At 39.3% G+C, this 24,458-nt stretch overlaps 2 protein-coding genes across 8 annotated transcripts in view; one reads left to right on the top strand and one right to left on the bottom strand.

Moving 5' to 3' along the window:
- The window catches only part of LOC120056112 (DNA-directed RNA polymerases I, II, and III subunit RPABC1), an 8,944-nt gene extending 1,260 nt beyond the window's left edge, over nt 1-7,684 (bottom strand). Inside the window, exons 1-4 of the mRNA XM_039004296.1 lie at nt 7,545-7,684; nt 3,865-4,039; nt 3,583-3,698; nt 2,039-2,119 (exon numbers count right to left, since the gene is read on the bottom strand). Coding sequence (XP_038860224.1) covers nt 2,039-2,119; nt 3,583-3,698; nt 3,865-4,039; nt 7,545-7,601 — 429 coding nt within the window. The 5' untranslated portion in view covers nt 7,602-7,684. The remainder of the gene's footprint in view (nt 1-2,038; nt 2,120-3,582; nt 3,699-3,864; nt 4,040-7,544) is intronic.
- A 270-nt stretch (nt 7,685-7,954) lies between these two features.
- Nucleotides 7,955-19,133, top strand: LOC120056114. 7 transcript variants are annotated; one of them, XR_005477749.1, is made up of 7 exons: nt 7,955-8,087; nt 11,354-11,556; nt 14,963-15,067; nt 15,316-15,411; nt 17,486-17,624; nt 17,710-17,802; nt 18,390-19,133. XR_005477749.1 is itself a non-coding variant. In XM_039004299.1 (6 exons), exons 1-6 carry the CDS (start codon nt 8,063-8,065, stop codon nt 18,402-18,404), a joined length of 537 nt encoding a protein of 178 aa, XP_038860227.1. In that variant the 5' UTR covers nt 7,955-8,062; the 3' UTR covers nt 18,405-19,133. The 7 variants fall into 7 exon arrangements, 4 of the variants coding, with proteins under 4 accessions (XP_038860227.1, XP_038860226.1, XP_038860228.1 ...); XR_005477750.1 differs by lacking the exon at nt 18,390-19,133 and adding an exon at nt 17,991-18,137; XR_005477748.1 differs by lacking the exon at nt 18,390-19,133 and having other exon boundaries at nt 17,710-18,137.
- The last annotated feature ends 5,325 nt before the right edge of the window (nt 19,134-24,458 follow it).

Consider the following 24,458-nt stretch of genomic DNA (forward strand, 5'->3'; position numbering starts at 1 on the left):
AAGTAAAAATAATTTAGAAAGTACTACTTAAGTCGTTTTTTGGGGTATCTGTACTTTTCTATATATATTTTTGACAACTTTTACTTCACAAAATTCCTGAAGAAAACGATGTACTTTTTACTCAATACATTTTTCCTGATGCCCAAAAGTACCCATTACATTTTGAATGCTTAGCAAGACAGGAAAATGGTCAAATTCACACACTTAACAAGAGAACATCCCTGGTCATCCCTACTGCCTCTGATCTGGCAGACTCACTAAACAAATGCTTCGCTTGTAAATTATGTCCGAGTGTTGGAGTGGGCCCCTGCCTATCCATAAATTAACAAAAACAAGAAAATTGTGCCGTCTGGTTTAATTTAAGCAATTTGAAATGATTTATACTTAAGTATATTTTTGCAATTACACTTTTGACACTAAGTATATTTAAAACCAGATACTTAGATTTTTACTCAAATAGTATTTTACTGGGTGACTTTCACGTTTACTTGAGTCATTTTCTATTAAAAGGTATCTTTACTTTTACTCAAGTATGACAATTAGGTACTTTTTACACCACTGCCAACTGCACCCTGTCTTCAAACATCGACTGCATTGTGGGAGGCACTATTGTCAACCAATCATTCGGGTGTTTTTCCCTGACTAACGCGAATATGACCAAAGATGTGACTGAAACAAGAACCAACTACAACGGATTGGCTACAAATAAATGTAAATCTTTGAGACCCCTCTTTCACAAATGCATTGTATGTTTTGAGTTTGTGAGTGTGTGAGATGGACATTCTGAAGGAAAAGTTTTAAAAAGAACGCCAGCTATGTTGACACTGCCATGTTGACATGAGCCTTGTTAGAAAACACTGACTTTCAGTTGTCGCAGATGTACCTCCCCCAACCGCAATCATCGACTTCCATCTGTTCTCATCTGCTTTAGTAAGCAAACTCGAACATGCTCAAAGTACCCTTTAGGCAAGATACTGTGTGTGCAGGTTATACAGTTTGCAGCCAAATAATTGACACGCTTGCACTTTTGTTAAATAATTCCTAATTTCTTCTAAAAGAAGAGTTGAAATTTGAAGAAAACGTTAATCTCCACACCTTGTTATTGGATTTTCAAAATTGCAGAATCAATTTTATTTTTAATTTAGAAAATAAAACACAAATAGCATGGACAACATTATTGGCACCCTGAAGTTAGTACTTGTTTGCACAGCCCTTGACCAAGATAACTGCTGACAAATGCTTCTTGTAGCCATCAATTAACCATTCCTGGGTTCTTTTGATGCATGGTTTCTCTTTGAATGCTTCGTTTGGTCGTGGGGAAGCCCCCACTACTGAAGGAGACACGAAAGCCTGATTGAACTTCACAAAGAATACACCTAAACAAGCCTAAATCCTGGGCGAAATGTTCTGTGGACAAATTAAACAAAATTAGAGCCCTTTGGCAATACAGATCAGAGCTCTGTTTACTGTCATCCAAATGAAGCATTCAATGAAAATAACACCCTCCCAACAATCAACCATGGGGAGGTTTGATAATGCTGTGGGGTTTCTTTGCTGCCTCTGGTACTGGGGGCCTTGAACATGCGCAAGGCATCGTGAAATAAGCAGATTATTAGGTCAAAAAGCACAGGGATAGTTCAAGAAGAAACACTGGACAGTTCTGAATCACATCCAAAACCAGCAGTTGCTGGAGATCATCCCTCAAATATAGAAGAATAAGAGCAGTTTGCCAAATTGCCTGTAGAAAGGTGTAGCAAGTTTATTGATGGCTACATTATCTTGGCCAAAGGCTGTGCAACAAAGTATTAGCTCCGGGGTGCCAGTAATTTTGTCCAAACCATTTCATCTTAATTAAAATTGTAAACATATGTTTACAACAATAAAATCCTTCTGCATTGCTGAAAATCCAATAAGGTGTGGAGACAAAGTTTTTCAATTTCATCTATTTTTTGGGGCAAGAAACAGGGAATTATTTAAGAAAGGTGGACGTGTACCAATATATTTGGCTGCAACAGCAACTCTAAACGAGCGCACATACCTCATGCTCTGTGATGTTGATGAGGAGCTCCTGTTGTAGAAACTGCTCTAGGATGTATTTGGGTGCCATGTCCACCAGCGACTGAAAAGAAAGAAACAAGGGAGTCATAACTGTCCCCTGGATAGGGACGAGTGATCAGTATAGGACAGGGCCACTCGAAAAGTAACATCTCTGTTAAAATACTATGAAAAAAATTATATTTTATTATTCTGCTCCATGGAGTAATCTGATGTGAATTAGCAAGTGTTAGCTGTAGTGTAATTATGGCTGTGACCTACAGTGTATTCGGAAACCATTCAGACCGCTTCACATGTCCCACATTTTGTTACAGCCTTATTCTAAAATGGATTAAATAGTTTTTTCCCTCATCAATCTACACACAACACCCCATAATGACACAGCAAAAACAAGTTTAGACATTTTTGCAAATAAAAAATAAACCCCGGAAATATCACATTTAAATAAGCATTCAGACCCTTTACTCAGTACTTTGTTGAAGCACCTTTGGCAGCGATTACAGCCTCAATTCTTCTTGGATATGAAGCTACAAGCTTGGCACACCTGTATTTGGGACGTTTCTCCCCTTCTTCTCTACAGATCCTCTCAAGCTCTGTCAGGTTGGATGGGGAGAGTTGCTGCACAGCTATTTACAGGTCTCTCCAGATACGTTTTATCAGGTTCAAGTCCAGGCTCTGGCTGGGTCACTCAAGGACATTCAAAGACTTGTCCCTAAATCATTCCTGCATTGTCTTGGCTGTGTGCTTAGGGTCGTTGTCCTGTTGGAAGGTGAACCTTCACCCCAGTCTAAGGTCCTGAGAGCTCTGGAACAGGTTTTCATCAAGGATCTCTGTACTTTTCTCCGTTCATCTTCCCCTCGATCCCAGTCCCTGCCGCTGAAAAACATCCCCACAGCATGATGCTGCCACCACCATGCTCCACCGTAGAGATGGTGCCAGGTTTCCTCCAAACGTGACACTTGGCATTCAGGCCAAACAGTTCAATCTTGGTTTCATCAGACCAGAGAATCTTTTTTCTTGTGGTTTGAGTCCTTTAGGTGTCTTTTGGCAAACTCCAAGCCGGCTGTCATGTGCCTTTCACTGAGGCGTGGCTTCCGTCTGTCAACTGTGGGACCTCATATAGACAGGTGTGTGCCTTTCCTAATCATGTCCAATCAATATAATTTACCACAGGTGGACTCCAATCAAGTTGTAGAAACATCAAGGATGATCAATGCAAACAGGATGCACCAGAGCTCAATTTAGAGTCTCATAGCAAAGGGTCTGAATACTTATGTAAATAAGGTATATGTTTATAATCATTTTGAAAAAATAAAAAACAATTTGCGCTTTGCCATTATGGGGTATTGTATGTAGATTGATGAGGGAAAATGTGTATTTAATCCATTTTAGTATAAGTCTGTAACGTAACAAAATGTGAAAAAGTCTGAATGCACTGTGTATGACTGTATAATACAAGTGATTACTCCGAGCAGGAAGGAAGGCTAAAGAGCAACAGAGAAGCTTATTGGCTCAGTCCTGCCCCACCTGTTTGGCGGAAGGCGTCATCCCCATCTGGACCACGATGCAGGCACGTGTGATATTCTCCTCCTGCATGCGCTGGCAGTACATCTTTATAGTCTTGATTCCCACCTTGGGCTCCTCTGTGGACAAAGAGATTTGTTGATTGATGTGCAACCATTGTAGCGAAGTAAAGGTCCAGACAACTGATGCTCACAGACCAAAAGTTATTTTCCGAAAATAGCTAGTGACACCTTGGAAATGCGTGCATGCTGCTGTGGCAGTCAGGTCTGTTTGTCTTCTAGTTACCTGGAAAGAAGACGAACATCTGGTCGGTCGGGTCATCGTTGTGGGCGACCAGCACAGTGAGATCTGTCCGCCGCGGGCGCCCTTCACTCGGCTTGTCCCCAAACTGGCTCTTGAACTCGTCCAGAGTCTGGTCCAACTCATCCTGCGTCACAAGGTAGCCTCTGTCGTGGCACAACTATGTGAAAGGGGAAAAACAAATAAATAAGTGGAGTTAGCTTGCTACCGGTAGCTGAAGAATCAATTACAGAAGACAGACGGAAGACAGAAGCAACCACCTGTGCAAATTAGCTATCTAGCATGCTATGAACACCTGTAACTAAAGAAGGACGTGTGAAAACGTATTGTAACGGACGGTAAGTGCATTTGTGAAACTATTTTGATGCGATATGAAAGTAGAGGGTTTCTGGAACCGTACCGCAATTGAGAATCGATTCAATTTTAGATAGGCTCTGGCAGCCAAAACAGGCAAATACTCTGTCTGCCTCTGAACATATAAAAAGGTCCTTGGACCTGGCTCACCTAAAGAAAAATATTTAATTTTAAATTGTATTTTTAGGACCTCTAGAATCAGACGTTATTTAATCTACTGTATCACTCACTATATATCTACCTATATTCAGTGCCTTTGGAAAGTATTGAGACTCCTTGACTTCTTTCACATTGTTACATTACAGCCTTATTTTAAAATGGATGAAATAAAACAAAATCCCTTGCAATCTACACACAATACCCTACAATGACAAAGTGAAAACAGGTTTTTTGCAAATGTATAAAAAAATGTAAAACAGAAATGCCTAATTTACATAAGTATTCAGACCTTTTGCTATGAGTCTTGAAATTGAGCTCAAGTACATCCTGTTTCCATTGATCATCCTTGAGATGTTTCTACAACTTGGAGTCCAACTGTGGTAAATGTAATTGATTGGACATGATTTGGAAAGGCACACACCTGTCTAGAAGGACAACCAGAAGGACAACCATCTCTGCAGCACTTCATTAGTCAGGCCTTTATGGTGGAGTGTCCAGACGGAAGCCACTCCTCAGTAAAATGCACATGACAGCCTGCTTGGAGTTTAGCAAAATGTACCTAAAGACTCTCAGACCATGAGAAACAAGATTCTCTGGTCTGATGAAACCAAGATTGAACTCTTTGGCCTGAATGCAAAGTGTCACGTCTGGAGGAAACCTGGCACCATCCCTACGGTGAATCATGTTGTGGGGATGTTTTCAGCGGAGGGGATTGGGAGACTAGTCAGGATCGAGGCAAAGATGAACGGAGCAAACTACAGAGAGATCCTTGATGAAAACCTGCACTAGAGCTCTCTGAACCTCAAACTGGGTCGAAGGTTCACCTTCCAACAGAACAACAACCCGAAGGACACAGCCAAGACAACGCAGTAGTGGCTTCGGGACAAGTCTGAATGTACTTGAGTGGCCCATCCAGAGCCCGGATTTGAACCTGATCGAACATCTCTGGAGAGACCTGAAAATAGGATGTGCCTTAACGCTCCCCATCCAACCTGACAAAGCTTGAGAGGATCTGCAGAGAAGAATGGCAGAAACTCCCCAAAAGCCAAGTTTGTAGCGTCATAACCAAGAAGACGTTACATACTTTTGTGTGTCTGTGTGTGTGTATGTATGTATGTATGAAATCGAGCACACAGCCATGCAATCTCCATAGACAAACATTGGCAGTAGAATTGTCTTACTGAAGAGCTCAGTGACTCAACGTGGCACCGTCATAGGATGCCACCTTTCCAACAAGTCAGTTCGTAAAATGTCTGCCCTGCTATAGCTGCCCCGGTTAACTCTAAGTGCTGTTATTGTGATGTGAAAACGTCTAGGAGCAACAACGGCTCAACCGTGAAGTGGAAGGCCACACAAGCTCACAGAACGGGACCGCCGAGTGCTGAAGCGCATAACAACTGCAACACTCACTACCAAGCTCCAAACTGCCTCTGGAAGGAACGTCATCACAATAACTGTTCGTCGGGTGCTTATGAAATGGGTTTCCATGACCGAGCAGCCGAATGTAACGGATGTGAAATGGCTAGCTAGTTAGCGGTGGTGCGCGCTAATAGCGTTTCAATCGGTTACGTCACTCGCTTTGAGGCCTTGAAGTAGTGGTTCCCCTTGCTCTGCAAGGGCCGCAGCCTTTGTGGAGCGATGGTGCCATCTCCTCACTGGTTATACCCACGTGGGTGACTGAAAGATGAACGAGGTCAGTGGCGGGAATGCACCTAATTGCGCCATCGTGCATAAATGTATTCTGTCGCCCCACACCAAACTCGATCACTACACACAGGATAAAATATCAAAACAAACTCTGAACCAATTATATTAACTTGGGGAAAGGTCGAAAAGCATTAAACATTTATGGCAATTTAGCTAGCTGGCTTACACTTGCTAGCTAATTTGTCCTATTTAGCTAGCTTGCTGTTGCTAGCTAATTGGTCCTGGGATATAAACATTGAGTTGTTGTTTTACCTGAAATGCACAAGGTCCTCTACTCCGCCAATTATTCCACACATAAAACGGTCAACTGAATCGTTTCTAGTCATCTCTCCTCCTTCCAGGTTTTTTCTTCTCTTGACTTTATATTGCGATTGGCAACTTTGATAAATTAGGTGCATTCCCGCCACTGACCCTGTTCGTCTTTCAGTCACCCACGTGGGTATAACCAATGAGGAGATGGCACGTGGGTACCTGCTTCTATAAACCAATGAGGAGATGGGAGAGGCAGGACTTGCAGCGCGATCTGCGTCAGAAATATAACTGACTTCTATTTTAGCCCTTGGCAAGGCAGACGCTTGTTGACACGCACAAGCAGTGGGTGCAATAATTGAATAATATAGATTTCTACATTTATTTTGCGACGCGAGCGGTGTAGTCAGCCTGTTAGAATTCCATTTAGCCTAAATGGCACCAAAAAATGTATCCCTTTTTATTTTACCACTACAATCTGTTCTTAGGACGAAACTGAAAAATAACAACTTGTGTAGAAAGTAAACATCCGCACCTCAATGGTGCCAAGTGTGCTTATGTCTGCATAACAGGAAGTAGGAAAAAATGGCAACTTCTGACTAGTTCTGGTCTAGCGTTTGATGATAACGAGATACACTGCCCAGCCTTACATAATCAGAAAGAGGAGATTCTCATGATTAAAATTGTGTCCAATTAAAAACAAATCTAAAATATACACATTTCGAGATTTTAGGCAAAATAGACAGACATACCTATATTTCCCTATAGTAAACAATGGGACGACCTCAGAGTAACATGAGTAATTTTTAGTTTACATTTTAACTATAAACAACGTGAGCAGGTATTCATTGCCAACTGTAGCGAAGTTGCTATTGTGACATAGTACAACAAAATGGGATTTGAACGTTCAGAAGGCGAGTTGGTGCCACAGTGCTCAATAGAACTAATAGGAGCTGGCAGGGTGAAAAATGCTGTTAAAATAAGGCCTGTTTTTTCGTGATTACTTCAAAACTACTGCAGGCAGCTGGGATGTATGATAATATTATGAAACTGGGCTCCACCGCGGATGCAACGAACTACTTTTTATTTGAATAAAGCATTGTTAAAAATGTCATGTGTCCAGCCTACCTTGGGTACTCGAGAACAAATTGTAAACCGAGTGCCTGGGATGAAGTATTCTCAATTTTACAATTTACCTGCATGATTGTTTTGCGGATTTTCCATAGTCTGTAGGTCTCCTCCTCGTCATCCATAATGTATTCTTTATGTTAGCTATTTTCCAACCTTTTCCACCCATGAGAAACAAATCTTCACTCACGTTTTCCCGAAATCACAACTTTCCTTCCGCACCTCATAATCACGTGTTTAGGAGGTCTTCTTTTGTTTTTGTCTACAATTTTGCCTGCCATATTGATATTTGAACAATTCGTTTTTAAACGATTAGCTACATAAACAGTTTCATAATTTAATATGTAATTAAATAAGTCATATTTCAAATTAAAATAGTGTATATTTCAAATGTGTAACGTTGAAGATTATGTCATCGCAGTAAAAACAGGCATTCATGCAGTAAAAACAGGCATTCATTTTTTACTGTGCATGCACCGTCGGATGCACTGAGCTATGGGTCTAATGTCGTAAACAAGATTTTCACGGACAGATCTGTGAAGAGAGCCACTGTTTTTGGTCTAGCTAATGTTTGCAAAACAACAAAATGCAAACGCTCCGGGAGGAAAAGGGTAAACTATCCATATATTGCAATTCATTGTATAGGTGACCTGTTGTAGTGTGCATTGCTGCCACAATTTCAAGCTAGCTAGCCAACCACCATCTTTGCCAGTAGTCTCGAGGAAAGGGCTATAATAAAAGATGGTTTGTTTAGTGGCTACACGGACTTTTCTGACGTGCAAACCGATATTTAATCTCAGAATTTGTAAAACATTTGGTTAATGTCAGGGTTAATGGTTTGGTTAAGTTAAGTTATGGGTCATTTTTCGATTTGGCTAGTCTTGCACGTCAGAAATGTCCGTAATGTATAGCCCTTCCCCCAGTCCCTCAACCTGAGGTTGAAGCTGGGCCCAGGGGCGTATTCATTACGCCAATTCTGTTGAAAAACGTTTCTTAAGCAGACGCAAACTGGATGAAACGTGATGGACCTTCCTGAATTCGTCCATTAGAAACTCTCGTTTTAGTTGCAAATTGTTTCGTTTTGCAACTGTTTGGACTAATGATTACACCCCTGGCTTGAGCCTGGGGACGAGGTTAAACCACAGCCATTTTGTAAAATATCTATAGCCAGATAGAATATCCTGCATTCGAAGTCAATAATATAAATAATTACAAATGTTGTGCAACTCAGACAGTAGTGTTTTTTTGTGTAAAATGTGTAGAGTTTAGTGTAATTTGTGTAGCCTAGTGTAATGTGTGTAGCTATATAGCAGGGGTGCTCAAACTTTTGGGTTTGGTGGGCCAAAGTATAATCTGTCTGGTGGGCCCAACAAATATACATTGTTGATTTAGAAAAAATAATAGGTAAACAATAGCTTTTTTGAAAACAATTGTAGAATTACACTTCAAACAATCAAATTGCAGCCATACAACTTGACACCTAACACATTCTGATTACCAGTATTAAATATTTTACCGTTGTATCATAGAAACTGCAACCAAGTTTCTATGTTAGTAAGGTTAAAAACGTGAATATGTGCAGGGGGCCCTATGTGAGATTCAGGATGGTTCCTGAATTATTATTTTTTAATCATGAATTGCATTGCCTTGCTTTTCTGGTTGGCTGGATTAATCATGAATTGCATTGCCTTGCTTTTCTGGTTGGCTGGATGCAAGTTTTACCATCCAATTATTTCAAATTTACAGGAGTGCAAATTTCACCATGGCACGGGCGATACATTGGCACATGAGAATTATTAGAATATGGCAAATATTATAATATTTGAGCATTTTATCCATGCTTGCTTTCGTGGCCTACCTCAGACAAAACAGACAGTGCCTTCAGAAAGTATTCATTCCCCTTGGCTCTTGATTTATTTCACATTTTGTTGTTACAACCTAAATTCAAAATGTATGAAATAGTTTTATTCTCACCCATCTACACACTACCCCATAATGACAAAGTGAAAACATGTTTTTAGAAATTGTTGCAAATGTATAGAAAATAAATTTGTATGCACACCGCTTTGCTATGACACTCCAAATTGAGCTCTATTGCATCCAATTTCCTTGATAATCCTTGAGATGTCACTACTAGGCTTGAATGGCTGGATCCCGGTTACCGAGATTTACCGCCCAAAACCACTCCCCTTTCCCAGAAGAAATAACTGCAAAAAAAATGGTAAATCATAATAAATTATTTATATGGCCATCATAACGTGAAATGGAACAGTTAAATTATATGCATTGTTTAAATCTGTCTCTCTACGTCCTCCTGTCTGCTTGATGAATCATCAACGCACAGGGTGGGGACAGACATCTCAGTATGGAGCACAGTTCACAATGCATGTAGACCTATCATCTCATCATGGTAACTTGGCGTATCACAGGTAGGCGTACATTTGCTGCCTATGATACAGTAATATAAAGACCGAATGCATGTCTAATTTACACATCTACATTTGGCTTTTGGGGGGTCACCTTATTTTTTTAATTGTAAAGATTATTTTATTGCAGCTGCAGAGTTTTAAAACAGCCTATCACTCGAAAATCGGTTTAAATCAGTGCACGCGCGACCATACTCTCGCAGTCTTTCTCTCCATCAATTCCATTCAAAATAGTTAAAACAGTCCAAGATTTATATCAGGCCTATATATAGATGTCCTAGCCTACCTCTTTCATGTAATTAAATCAATGCAGTATTAGCCTTATATTTAGCTAATGAATGATGGGTGATGCATAATAATCTTTGTACGTATAGCCTCTGTCTCTTGCGCAATATGCATGCTCCGCTGGCCTCTCCCTAAAAAATACTCCTTAACTCTTGGAGTCCCATGCAGGAAAAGCTAGACTAGAACAGCTTGCTGGACTTTATTTTCTTTAGCATTTCTTATGCCAATGGAATATTTGAAGAGGGACACAAGCTCATGTCCATGGACGTCCGGTGTCGGATGCTGGTTACAGTAAATGGAAAGAGACGGGCTCATGGGTAGGTGTCAGTCAGAGCCAGGAGAGGTGATGTTAAAACTAGAGAGAGGGAGGGGTTGTTCAGACTGTCACACTTTCTTTGACCACCAGACGACAGAAAGGGGGGGGGGGAAACGTTATGAGTTTAACATGACAGTATGCTAGTGGAAGAGAAGACTAGCAGGTGACTCAACTGTGGTTTGTGACTACTATGATTTCCCAATGTAGCCAATTTAATTTCAGTAATTCCAATACTGATTTTTAATGGAATTTCAAGGCACAGGGCAATGTTTTCTCTCGTGGTCCAGGTGGGCCAAACCAAACATCGTCAACTTGGCCCTTAGGCCTCAGTTTGGTCAGCCCTGCTATTATATAGCTTCCTCCATAGAATTAGGAATTAGAATAATTTTATAGGATCTCTATAGTTTCCTCATTGATCAAGGCTGAATTTTACTCCCATAAAGTTTTCTCTGCCTCCGTTACTCCTCATCATTGATCTGACATGGATGGCACTGTAGAAAATTAAATGGGTGTCACGGTTACACCTACCAGCTAACTTTAATAAACAACTAGAAATAACTACAGATTTTCTGGTTAATTAAGAAATCTAAACTTACATATGTCTTTTTGGTTTGTTGAGTTAATTAGAACATGCCCATTTCAAGCTTATCTTTCAAAAAAATTGAATGTTATTTCAGAATATTCAGGTGTGTTAGCTGGCTAACTCATTGATTCGGCTTTGTAGTATAACTCACTGGAGAGGAGAGTGAACAAGAGCAAAAAGGGTTGGGACATATATGAAGTATGCCCCCCCCAAGTTATAGTAACTAGCTTGTTTTTTTTCATTTAAATGTTTCATTTTCTCTTCTAGGTCCTCCTCTTCCTCTGTCGTCTATGCGTCTTTTTATTCCTCCACTGCGCCTGGTGTGTGCAGCTCTGTGGCAGGTTGTAGAGCGGAGAGACATCATGGACTATGGGCTGCTGGAGGAGTTTGCCACCAGCGTGTTGGAAATAGTCCCTGAACTGATGACTTACAGAGAGAGGGTCCAACTCCTCATGGGACTGAGAGCACGGGTGAGTGGGGTTGACAGGAGGGAAAGGAGTTGCTGCTAGGCACAGATCTAGGATCAGTGTACCCTCCTGAAATGTGAACAATTTATGGAAGGAAAACATAGGGCTGTGATGGTCATGGAATTTTGAATGCAGGTTATTTGCCAGCCAAAGGACCTCCGTCAACATTATAACCGTTCGAATAGCAAAAAACTGCAATTTCTCTCCTCCGCTCCTGACACTGCGCCTAGGACTCAAATCAGAAATGTGATATTCTGTCTACTGTTTAGCCAAGCAGTATAACACTAACCCACCTTGCGAGTTATTTGCCGAACTAGAGCCTACAGTGCATTCGGAAAGTATTCAGAGTAGTGATGCACCGATATGACATTTTTGGCTGATACCACTATCCGATATTTTCCTTGCCAAAAAAAACAATACTGATATTTACAGTTTTAGCGGCCTTTTTAAGCATTCTAGTATAGTTAACACACACATTGACGCAGCGGTCTAAGGCATTGCATCTCAGTGCAAGAGGCGGCACTACAGTCCCTGGTTCGAATCCAGGCTGTATCGCATCTGGACGTGATTGGGAGTCTAATAGGGCGGTGCAGAATTGGTCCAGTGTCATCCGGCTTTGGCCAAGATTGGCCTTCATTGTAAATAAGAATTTGTTCTTAACTGACTTGTCTAGTTAAATGAAGGTTACAGACACTACACTGACCAAAAAGTTATTTTGTTGGCATTTACATTTGTCCCCATTACCAGTATAACATAATCAAAACCTATTTCTTTTACTTACTTGCTGTGCTGTTTCGTTGTTCAGTCGTTTCATTCTCAACCAGGATTTCTATGGAACGCCGTTTTGGTCTTTGCATGTCAAAAAAGATGCTATTTAACACTATTTGTCGTGTCAAATAAGCTTGTTGACCAATCAGGAACTGAATATGACTGAACGTCACACAATAATTTAACGCGTTGATACATTTTTTATGTAGTTATTACACATTGATTGCACTCACTCGTATTTCATATGTCACAACGATTCATCGATACAATGCTATAATGCTGGTAAAGTTGTCTCGCGCACCTACAGTGCTGGTCATTAAAAAAAAGCTAGCTAGCTCATGGATGCAAACAATGTTCTTCCCCAAAAACATAGCAAAACGACATCATCTGTTTCAGTAGCTATAGTTAGCTAGCTATAGTTAGCTTCACCATTAATAAAATAAGAACTGTCTTATAAATTAGGGTTATTTTAGATGACGACACGTAGCTATATAGTTAGCTTGGCCTTTTGAAGGCCAACCGCAAAGTTCACTATTGTGGCTAGCTTCACATAGATGGATCTGACCACCATTAATATAATAAGAACTGTCTTGTAAATTAGGGTTATTTTAGATGACGACACGTAGCTATATAGTTACTATATAGCTACGTGTCGTCATCTAAAATAACCCTAATTTACAAGACAGTTCTTAGGGTTAAGACATTAGGGTTAAGTGCTTTGCTCAAGGTAGGGCTGGGCGATATGGACAAAATATCATATCACGTTATTTAAACAATGTTTTACGGTATGATGGTATTTGACGATATTTTATATTTTTTAATAATACAAGTAGTGAGTAGTGCATAACTCTAGGGTGGCAACACAGACCCATTGAAATCCCTTAAAGTATATCTCTATTCTGATTGTTTTATACTGTTCAATTCAACCCCAAAATAATTTCAGCATTTTCATAAATTTCTGCATTTACTCCACTCATTTGAGATAATATCCATACTGCCACATAGGGCTACACGATATGGGCAAACAATCTAGAATTTTTAACCAAATGTTTGACTTGCGATTTAGAGCAAAACACTTGGGTGAGCTGTTGGAATCATGGAAATAGAATGATTATTCTAATTCTATAGTGAAAATATAATAGTGGGCACTTTGAGTACAATGTTGCCATGGCAACGAATTAAAATGCCAGGGAGGGGGTATTGTGACAGGGTAGGAACCAAAGTATTGTTAAGTGTTTCCTAGAGGACCCTATAGTCTTTGGCTACATTTAATGTTTTCTCTTCGCTACTTTATGTAGCTAATATATTCATGCTTTACGTATTCCTCTTTGATTTAGAAGATACTGTAGCACAAACAACATGCTGATTTAGGTCTTCACCATAGCTGTTATTATCAGGCTGTATTGCTAATTACGTTACCTGTAACTCAGTACATTTTATTAGCTAGCTAGCCAGCTAACTAGAGATTAGCATTAACAAGATGTAAACCAAACTTGCTAAGAAAAGACAAACTAGCTGTTGAGCCATTTTGCAGATGTAATAAACACAAACAAATAGTTGAATTATAGAACGCTAGTGGATTTATATTAAGAAGCAAAGTGAAAACAGCGTCGTTGTCATCAACATTGTTGCATGTGCTGCATTGACCATGCAGACTGAACGCAAGTGTCTCGGGGTCGAGAAACTATAAATGCGCTCCTTGAGTGACAGGGGGCGGGGCAAAGTTTGTGTGGAAAGTGGCATGGAGAGAGAGCGGAGAGAGATGACTCAAGTAGCGAAGTAAACTATACAAATGGATGTTACACACCGCGTATCACATTTAACAAGCCAAACATTCAAATACCGTTATAGAAGGTAAAGTAAAAACCCAAACCAGTCTGTGCATCAATACCGGTATATATGGTATACCACCCAGCCCTAGCTCCAGGGCACATCGACAGATTTTTAATCTGGTCAGCTAGGGGATTCAAACCAGCAACCTTTCTGTTACAAAAACACTCAGATAAAAACCCACCTTATGGGACAGCGGGGACTGTGAAAAGACACACACAGGCACAGGCATACACACACATACACATGGATTGTATATATGTGGTAGTAGAGTAGTGGCCTGAGGCCACACAATTAATGTGTTGTGAAAAGTGTTATGTCATGTAATATTTTTTATTGTATATAATTTCCTTAATGTTGCTGGACCCCAGGAAGAGCAGCTAATGGGGATCCTTAATAAATAAAAATACTGCCCCTCCCCCACTTTTAACCAGTAGGCTTTCTGCCCTATCTGTTCCACAACACTAAATTCTAAAACTGGCTATTTTTGTGTCCTCTCGTCTTTCCTTATATCGGCTGTTAGATGTGAACCATGCTTACTTTTATTTTACTATATTTAGGTAACGTTTGTCCACTTCAAAATGAAGTTGATAAAAAAATATGTTTTTATTAAAACGCTTATGATAGTTATTTTATTTACATGACGCCTTCATCCGTAATAGTCGGTTACACGATTATACAATTACTGTGCCAGCACTAGGAAAATGCGAGATTTACATTAGATAAGTGCAACCTCATCCTACTTAAACATTGAACTCAACAATCACACATACCTGCTGCCATTGTTGATAAATTGTAATTTGATTGACAGCTGGTTCTGGAGTTGTGTCGCTGTGATGATGAGCTGTGTCGCCCTGATACTGTCCAGCCGCACCTTAACAGGATAAGGAGCTGTGTCTCCAACCAGAAGGGAGAGGTGAGGACTGCTCTGAGAAGGAACCTTGATTCTAATAGCTCTGTTGGTAGTAGTGTGGTCCTTGAAACATGGTGCTTATAATGTGGGTTTTATTTTCACATTTGCCTCAAAAGACTTAAGTATGTAAGTCAGTATGTAAGTCAGTAAGTATATTTGCAAAATGTCTATATTCAGTAGATCAACAGTGTATAGGAAGTCTTGTTAGCCTATGGTTAGTTTTACTTACCCACTGTGCATTATTGCTGCAGGTTTCAGATCCAAAGGTGGAAGCATCAGAGGCCAGCTTCATGAAGCTGATTGAAACCCTACTGGAGCAGCCAGAGGAGAGGGAACTCTTCTTTCAGGTCAGTGTCATAACATGCTGGGGAAAAGTGACATGATTGCATTTCACTCCTTCCGTGTCCAACCTGGTGCGAGAATCATAATGAGTGAGCTGTTCATTTCAACGGAACCCATTTTTTAGCCATAGATTGCAAACCGACAACCGTATTTCCAGGCTTATGTTATTCACTATTTCTGTATGTACAGTGCCTTCGGAAATTATTAATACCCCTTGACCTATTCCACATTTTGTTGTTATAGCCTGAATTCAAAATGTATTAAATAGTTGTTTTTTTCCTCACCCATCTACACACAATGCCCCATAATGACAAAGTGAAAACATGTTTTTAGAAATGTTTGTACATTTATTGAAAATATATTGAAAATTAAACTACATACATATCTCATTTACATAAGTATTCATAACCCCTGAGTGAATACTTTGTAGAAGCACCTTTGGCATTGATTATAGCTGTGAGTGTTTCTGGGTAAATCTCTACCCAGTGGGCATAAAATGTAATAAAGACATCTTTTACTGGTTGAAATCTGGTCTGGACGTCATAACCAGATCACAACCAGATTAAGATGTCTTCTACATTACGTCTTTTTGACGTCATGAAAAATATTTCTGACAGTCTCTATGGTCCTATAGCTATCAGAGATTGTACCTACTTTAGAGAATATCCGATACTATAAATGCTTTTGCTTTTACTAAAGGCTATGTTTTTCGTAGTTGCAGTCCACCCAATTGAAAAGTGCACATTCACTTCCTTAACATTTGTTCTAGGCTACCAGCATGTAAGACAAACAATGCACAATATGACAGGATACCCTTAAAAAAATGGCACTGCTGTTAAAATGCAGTAAAACTGCGGAACAATGAAATAATGGTTGTTTAATTAATGATATCTGGTAGCTTGCTGTGTGTGTTGGCTTTCTAATGGTAATCTCTTGTCTGTGTTAACTAATTGTACTGTTTATTGTGCTGCACATTTTCTTCGCTTCCACTGAATGCTGTTTTCATGTTCATGTTTTATTATGACTAACAAATAGGTCTTTTATTTCTATATCCTCAAAAAAAAATCAATCAATAATTGGTCCAAAATGATTGCACCTGAATTTGACCCAGATAATATGACTATAATATTTTTCCTTAAAGCTTTTAAACAATTAACATAATGTGTGCTGTAATTGCATTTTAATTTCAGTAGCTAAATTAGGAGGTAGGCATATCAGTTCCAGCTAAAACTTGGATTGGAATCTGTGCTTCGTGCACAGCAATAGATCTCAGCGCAGCCTACTCGAGCACACAGGTCAACATTCCATGTTAGTTGGGACAGCTCGCCCAGTAGGCCACACAACAACACAGTTGGAAAACAACAACAGTTTCTTGAAATTTAAACAAAAAAACTAAAAGATTTGCCTGCTGTGGTAGTCCCTGTTCTCCTACATTCTTGTTTGACTTTTGTAATTGAAGCAGTGGTTTGTTGGGGAGAAGAACATCAAGGAAAGATTTGCTAGCTAGCTAAATTAGATGGCTAATTTTAGCTAACTAGCTGTCTAACGTTAGCTGTCTGGCTAATCTCCATGGACTTGGTAAGTTTTCATTTTACCTTTTGTAGGCGTTGGGTCTAGCTAGCTAACATTTTGATATACGTTTAGTTAATGACAGTAAATGTGTGTGTTCTCTCTGCGTGTGTGTGTGTGAGAGATGATGATCACAATAACATTTGAAAACATTGTCATGTCAATATTGTCATGCTAGCTATGAGTGTGTGTTCTGTGAGAGAGAGAGAGGGGGAAGAGATGATGATTATGACCACAATACCTTAAAGAAAAGATTGTCAACATTGTGAGAGAGAGATGGTACATGAATACACATATCGTAAACATTTATTGTGTGTGAGACGGTAAGCTAGCCTAATTCTTGAAACGTCTACCCCCAATATGGATGTTTAGACTTTCTTGAGATATTTTTGTGTACATTTCATTTGACAATATGATACATTTTGCCTGTCCCTGCTCCTCCTCAACACTCATTCTAACATTACACCTCTCAACTGCCTTTTTCAATTCTTGGTTCTCTTATTTTTGCAGGAAACTCTAGCTTGGATGGAAGGTTGGAGGAGGGAACAAAGGGAATGAGTATAGAAGTTATCCAGTCTGCTGACTAAGAAATGCAAATAGACAGCAAAACATAGATGGAGAGAGAGAGCCTGTCTGCCGGATTGCTGAGGTGCAACATAGTCAATGCACTTGCTAGGCTATGTATAACTTCGTGAAGACCTTGGGTAATGGCTAATCATGATTTGTCTTTACAGTTCCTGAAACATGTCAATGACCTGATGCATGGCCTCTACAGCAATGCCTGGCCACACACTCAATTACCAGTGACCTATTCTGCCACATCCCAGGTAAAGGAGAGATCAGAACCACTCCTACTTAAATCAATAGTAATTGACAGTAAGTTGTTTGCAAAATGTTTGTTTCTTCGGTTTGATACTTTGATCTTCAGTGTGTTTTGATTCCTACCAACCAACTTTGTAAAGGTTAGGTTTGTACTAGCTATGCTGATGATCATTAACTTTTTTCATTGCATCAGGTCTCACTGAGACTGGATTTCCCAAGAGACATGCTATTCAGCTGCCCGATCTTACACTCTTAGAAAAAAGGGTGGTATCTAGAACCTTAAAGGGTTCATCGGCTGTCCCCGTATGAGAACCCTTTGAAGAACCCTTTTTGGTTCCAAGTAGACCCCTTTGGTTCCAGGTAGATGTATTTTGGGTTTCATGTAGAACTCTTTCCACAGAGAGTTATACATGGAACCCAAAGGGGTTCTACATGGAACCAAAAAGGGTTATCCTATGGGGACAGCCAAAGAACCCTTTTGGAACCCTTTTTTTCTCTCCGAGTGTTGTGTAAGTAGATACAATTGAAGTAGCAATAATATACATTTTGTAAAGCAAATCGAATCCTATTTTAACTCACCTTTTTTTTTCAGGTGCACAACCCATGAGTCCTGATTCAACACAAACTCACACGTGTGCAGTTGCAGAGAAGAAGAAGAGATTTGGAATTACACCCATTTCTAACAATGTTTGTTGCAAGAATGATATGACACACACAACTTTTGAACAAAATAATATTTTATTGGTTTCTATTGCCTCATACACATACTTACATTGTTGTATTTAGCTTTCTTTGTTTAAGACTAGCAAGCTGTCCTCAATTGGGGGAACCTCTGTCCGGAACAATGTCCACAGGATTTTGTTTGAATATTACAACACGAATTCGGATTAAGCAAAACTTTACTATTTAGAGATGAGTTAAAAATGGTAATTATCCAACTACTGTCTAATTTTGATATCCTCTTTCTTAAAAATGTTTCAGATTGTTCACCAATGAATTAATGTCTCACTTCAATATGAGGGGACAGAAGAGCAAACATGCCTTTGCCTTACTTTTAGTAGATTCTGAATGTTAAAGATATTTTACTGTGCGTTACTGTTCTGTCGTGTCCTGCATGCCCACATTATGCCAATCATTCATTTATTTTCTTCTCTTTCTATGTATACAGTAAGTGTCCGAAAACTCAAGAGGTTAATGTGTTGCAGGCCCTCTGGAAAGTCATAAAATATGCCCGTGACCGCCGTGGTGGAGGAGGAGGCAAAGTGTGTACAGTACCAGTCAAAAGTTTGGAAACACCTACTCATTCAAGGGTTTTTATTTATTTGTACTATTTTCTACATTGTAGAATAATAGTGAAGACATCAAAACTATGAAATAACACATGGAATCATGTAGTAATCAAAAAAGTGTTAAGCAAATCAAAGTATATTTAATATTTTAGATTCTTCAAAGTACCACCTGTTGCCTTGATGACAGCTTTGCATGCGCTTGGCATTCTCTCAACCAGCTTCACCTGGAATGCTTTTCCAACAGTCTTGGAGTTCCCACATATTCTGAGCAGTTGTTGGCTGCTTTTTCTTCATTCTGCGGTCCAACTCATCCCAAATGGTCTCAATTGGGTTGAGGTTGGGTGATTTGTGGAGGCCAGGTCATCTGATGCAGATTTCCCTTCACTTTCCTTCTTGGTCAAATAGCCCTTACACAGCCTGGAGGTGTGTTGAGTCATTGTCCTGTTGAAAAACAAATGATTGTTCCACTAAGCACAAACCAGATGGGATGGTATATCGCTGCAGAAAGCTGTGGTAGCCATGCTGGTTAAGTGTGCCTTGAATTCTAAATAAATCACTGACAGTGTCACCAGCAAAGCACCCCCACACCATCGCACCTCCTCCGTGCTTCACAGTGGGAACCACACCTTTGGAGATCATCCGTTCACCTACTCTGTGTATCACCAAGACAGGTTGGAACCAAAAATCTCACATTTGGACTCATCAGACCAAAGGACAGATTTCACCTGTCTAATGTCCATTGCTTGTGTTTCTTGTCCCAAGCAAGTCTCTTCTTCTTATTGGTGTCCTTTAGCAGTGGTTTCTTTGCAGCAATTTGACCATGAAGGCCTGATTCACACAGTTTCCTCTGAACAGTTGATGTTGAGATGTGTCTGTTACTTGAATTCTGTGAAGCATTTATTTGGGCTGCAATTCCTGAGGCTGGTAACTTTAATGAGCTTATCCTCTGCAGCAGAGGTAACTCTGGGTCTTCCTTTCCTGTGGCGGTCCTCATGAGAGCCAGTGTTCATCATAGAGCTTGATGGTTTTTGCGACTGCGCTTGAAGAAACTTTCAAAGTTCTTGACATTTTCCAATTTAACTGACCTTCATGTCTTAAAGTAATGATGGACTGTCATTTCTCTTTGCTTATTTGAGCTGTTCTTGACATAATATTGACTTGGTCTTTTTCCATGTATGGCTATCTTTTGTATACCACCACTACCTTGTCACAACACAACTGATTGGCTCAAACGCGTTAAGAATGAAAGAAATTCCACAAATGAACTTTTTAACAAGACACCTGTTATTTGATATGCATTCCGGTGATTACCTCATGAACCTGGTTGAGAGAATGCCAAGAGTGTGCAAAGCTGTCAAGGCAAAGTGTTGCTACTTTGAAGAATCTCAAATATATATTTTGATTTGTTTAACAGTTTTTTGTTTACTACATGATTCCATATGTGTTATTTCATAGTTTTGATGTCTTCACTATTATTCTACAATGTAGAAAATCGGAAAAAGCCTGGAATGAGTAGGTGTGTCCCAAAATTTTGACAGGTACTGTATATGAGCAAGTTGCTATTTGTTGAAGACATCTCTAACTGTCACAAAATGTTTCAACTAGTACCAAGGAAATACTTTTAGCCAGCTGAGTCCACAAAGTTTCTTCAGTGATATCCTTTTCTAGTTTGCTATTAAAATCTCATTATTGATTAAGGTGTAATGTGCTGAATGTCTTTACTGCAGATCTGATCCATCACATGACTCTTCAACATCGCCTTCTGTGCTCAGAGATCCTTGATGAGTATCTACCCCATCACACCACTCTTATTAATCATTAATCAAATAAAACAATGGGCCTTTATATACTCCGTGTCCCAGTCTTTCTATGCATTTAATGTCTGTGAGTGAATTATGAAACAATTACTGTAAATTGTGATGTAGATTTGTTTTTGCCATTGCTTGATCTATTTTAAATGTAAGAATATGTTGCAGATTAAATGTAATTGGTGACTATGGAAACAAATATAAATGTATTGAGCAATGTTTTCAATATCCAACTTTATCCTCTGCAATACTTTTTACAGTACACTCTTAGCACATTTTTTTCTATCTTGAACCTAAAAAGGTTATTCAGCAGTTCCCATAGGAGAACCCTTTGAAGATCCCTTTTTGGTTTCAGGTAGAACCCTTTTCGGTTCTATGTAGGACCATTTCCACAGGGGGTTCTACATGAACACAAAAAGGGTTCTACGTAGAACCAAGAAGGGTTCTCCTATGGGGACAGCCGAAGAACTCTTTTTTTGTCCTAAGAGTGTATGTAATAAACTATAATCATAACCTGGTAATGACCACCTGACGATGTCTTAACTATGACCACCAGTAGGCTACATCATATAGCAGCACATAATAGTGGTCAGAATTATGACCAACTGGTCGTATGGTGGTAAGAAAAATACATAATATTCTGGTCAGTAAAAAGACATAACAAAACGTTCTATTTCAACCGTTTTGCGACCAGAATAAGACGTCATAAGACGTCTTTTCAACCAGGTTTTGCCCACTGGTTAAGAGCTTTCCACACCTGGATTGTGCAACATTTTGTTAATTTTTTTTAATTAATTTTTTTAACATTCTTCAAGCTCTGTCAAATTGGCCGTTGATCATTGCTTGACAACCATTTTCAGGTCTTGCCATAGATTTTCAAGTAGATTTAAGTCAAAACTGTAACTCGGCCACTCTCAATATTCACTGTCTTCTTGTTAAGCAACTCTAGTGTAGATTTGTGTTTTAGGTTATTATCCGGCTGAAAGGTGAATTAATCTCTTAGTGTCTGGTGGAAGGCAGACTGAACCAGGTTTTCCTCTAGGATTTTGCATGTGCTTATCTCCATTCCGTTTCTTTTTTATTCTGAAAAACTCCATAGTCCTTAACGTTTACAAGCATACCCATAACACCACCTATGCTTGAAAATACAGAGAGTGGTACTCAGTAATGTGTTGTATTGGATTTGCCCCAAACGTAACACTTTGTTTTCAGGACAAAAAGTGAATTACTTAGCCAATTTTTTACAGTATTACAGTGGTATTACATTCCTTTAAAAGTTGCAGCGTGCTGCGGCGCAGCTTGCATGTTGCCACAGAATTCTATGGCACGTTATTTAAGTGTGAACCACTGGTACCATTAATGCTAGTTAGTGCTAGTTTGACCACCATCTTTGAGAAGCATTTGATAGCCTTCAATAATGACTGTAATAGAGAATGCAGGCACGCGGGAGACCGGGGTTCAATTCCCTGACGGAGAGGAAGGAGTAGGCTGTCCTTGTAAATAAGAATTTGTTCTTAATTGATTCAATATGTGCTATTTCGTAGTTGTGATGTCTTCACTATTATTCTACAATATAGAAAATAATTTAAAAAAATAAAGAAAAACCCTGGAATGAGTAGGTGTGTCCAAACTTTTGACTGGTACTTGCTTAATTAATTTGATTAATATTATGGTGTTTCTATTCCAAGAAAAATGAAAAACCCTCTGGGTTTCCGTTATGGCGCTGTACAACGTGACGGTCGGGAGTACAGTACTGGGCTATTTAGCTAAAGAATCCCTGTGTCGTGTGGGCAGGGCAGGCGGGAGACTGGGGTTCAATTCCCAGACGTGGAGGAAGGAGTAGGCTGTCCTTGTAAATAAAAATGTGTACTTAACTGACTTGCCTAGTTAAATAAAGGTTACACTAAGGGCATAACATTTCTACACCTTAATTTTCTAATTCTAGTCTAACCAATACCCAAACTGAGATTAAGTGAAAATAAAAATCTCATTTTATTTATCAAGACCATGCTTGTCTCAGAGTAGCGCGAAACGGTGCTAAATCCCATTGCTTCTAAATTCAACATGCTCTTTAAATAAGACCTACACCACGTTTAACAGCACATTACTCAACACTAGTGAGACTCATGTCGCCTACGGTAGGCCTACAGTATATCTAAAAACGTGACATGACTCCGCCAATAATTACATATAGAGGATTGGAGGATTCTAAATTAAAACAAAAGGTTGTGCTACATATACGGCTACTCAGTGGCTATTCTGAAAGTAGTTTGAGGGTCATAGGTCATAAGACTAAGGAGCTGTTGAAATTTGAATCTATCAAAAATTCTCGTAAAATCTCATGAGATGCAAATTGACAAACAAAAGGGTGTCCAATGTGTAGGCCTACTGAGTGTACATTATGAACCTTGTTTGAGGTGTGTGGGTCACATGACCAAGACGCTATTGAATTTCACAAATTAAAATAAATAATTTAAAGTAGTGTGAGATGTAAACCAACAAAAAGCTAGAACCAGTTTTGAACGTTTTAGGAGTAATGGTTAAAGAGCTATTGAAATTTGAAAAATGTGATGTGTCACTATGTTGAAGAACTCTAAATTAAAACCAAAAGCCACCTCATGGGTCTCCCAGTGGTGGCCGGCACAGGTATCAAACCTACATCTGTAGCAATGCATTTTGCACTGCAGGAGCCCCCATCCACAAAGTATCAAAATACAGAGAGGTGTTGGTAAAGATATATTGTCCTGCTAATAGCCCGTAATGGGCTATTATAATACTGTACATGGTGTCCAGGTCAGGATAACCAAAACAGTTCTATATTAAAGACTATCAGAAAGAATTTTGGTAGATATTTATTTTGATCCAAAGCCATGAATGAGTGAGTCACTCAGCTTCATGTAGGTGCTGGCTATATGACTTGATAATATATAATGATATTTTGGATGTTATTTTGTTTTCAAAAAAACAAAAGAGAGCAATTGTAATCTGAATAAATCCCAAAATAATATTTGTAAAGGCCAAAACATTTATTTCTGTTTTTAGAGGGAGAGAAACACTGGGCCAATTGTGCGTGCCCATAAAGGCCAAAATATAGCCCTGCTAATAGCCATAATGGAGCTGTACAACGTGACTGTGTATTTGAAGGAGTATTTTCCAGTAAGCAACAATTTGTTTACCTTCATTAGACAACTTTTTTCCAGTATTTCTGTAATTCACTGATATTTATTCCCATAGTAATTTGTTATGGATCCGAAGCTAAATAAACATCAGCATTTTGAAAGAGTATTTTTATCATTATTTTATTAACGAAAGCATAAAGATGTTGTTGAAGAAATACTGTACTGCTGTTTTGAGTTAGAAATGTAACACTTCAGAGTACTTAAGCATTGAATACATTGTAGGTAGGGGGATGTTCACACCTACAGTAGCCGGGCTACAAAGAGTCTGTTGTCCTGCTAATCGGGCTACAAGTGTTTGAAAACCTGTTTTCAAAATGTCACCAGCTGTTCATCACTACTGTAAATAAAAACAGCATCTTGTTTACATTCTTTATTGTAACCACAA

Source organism: Salvelinus namaycush, chromosome 11, assembly GCF_016432855.1.
Source record: "Salvelinus namaycush isolate Seneca chromosome 11, SaNama_1.0, whole genome shotgun sequence".
Taxonomy (NCBI): Eukaryota; Metazoa; Chordata; class Actinopteri; order Salmoniformes; family Salmonidae; genus Salvelinus; species Salvelinus namaycush.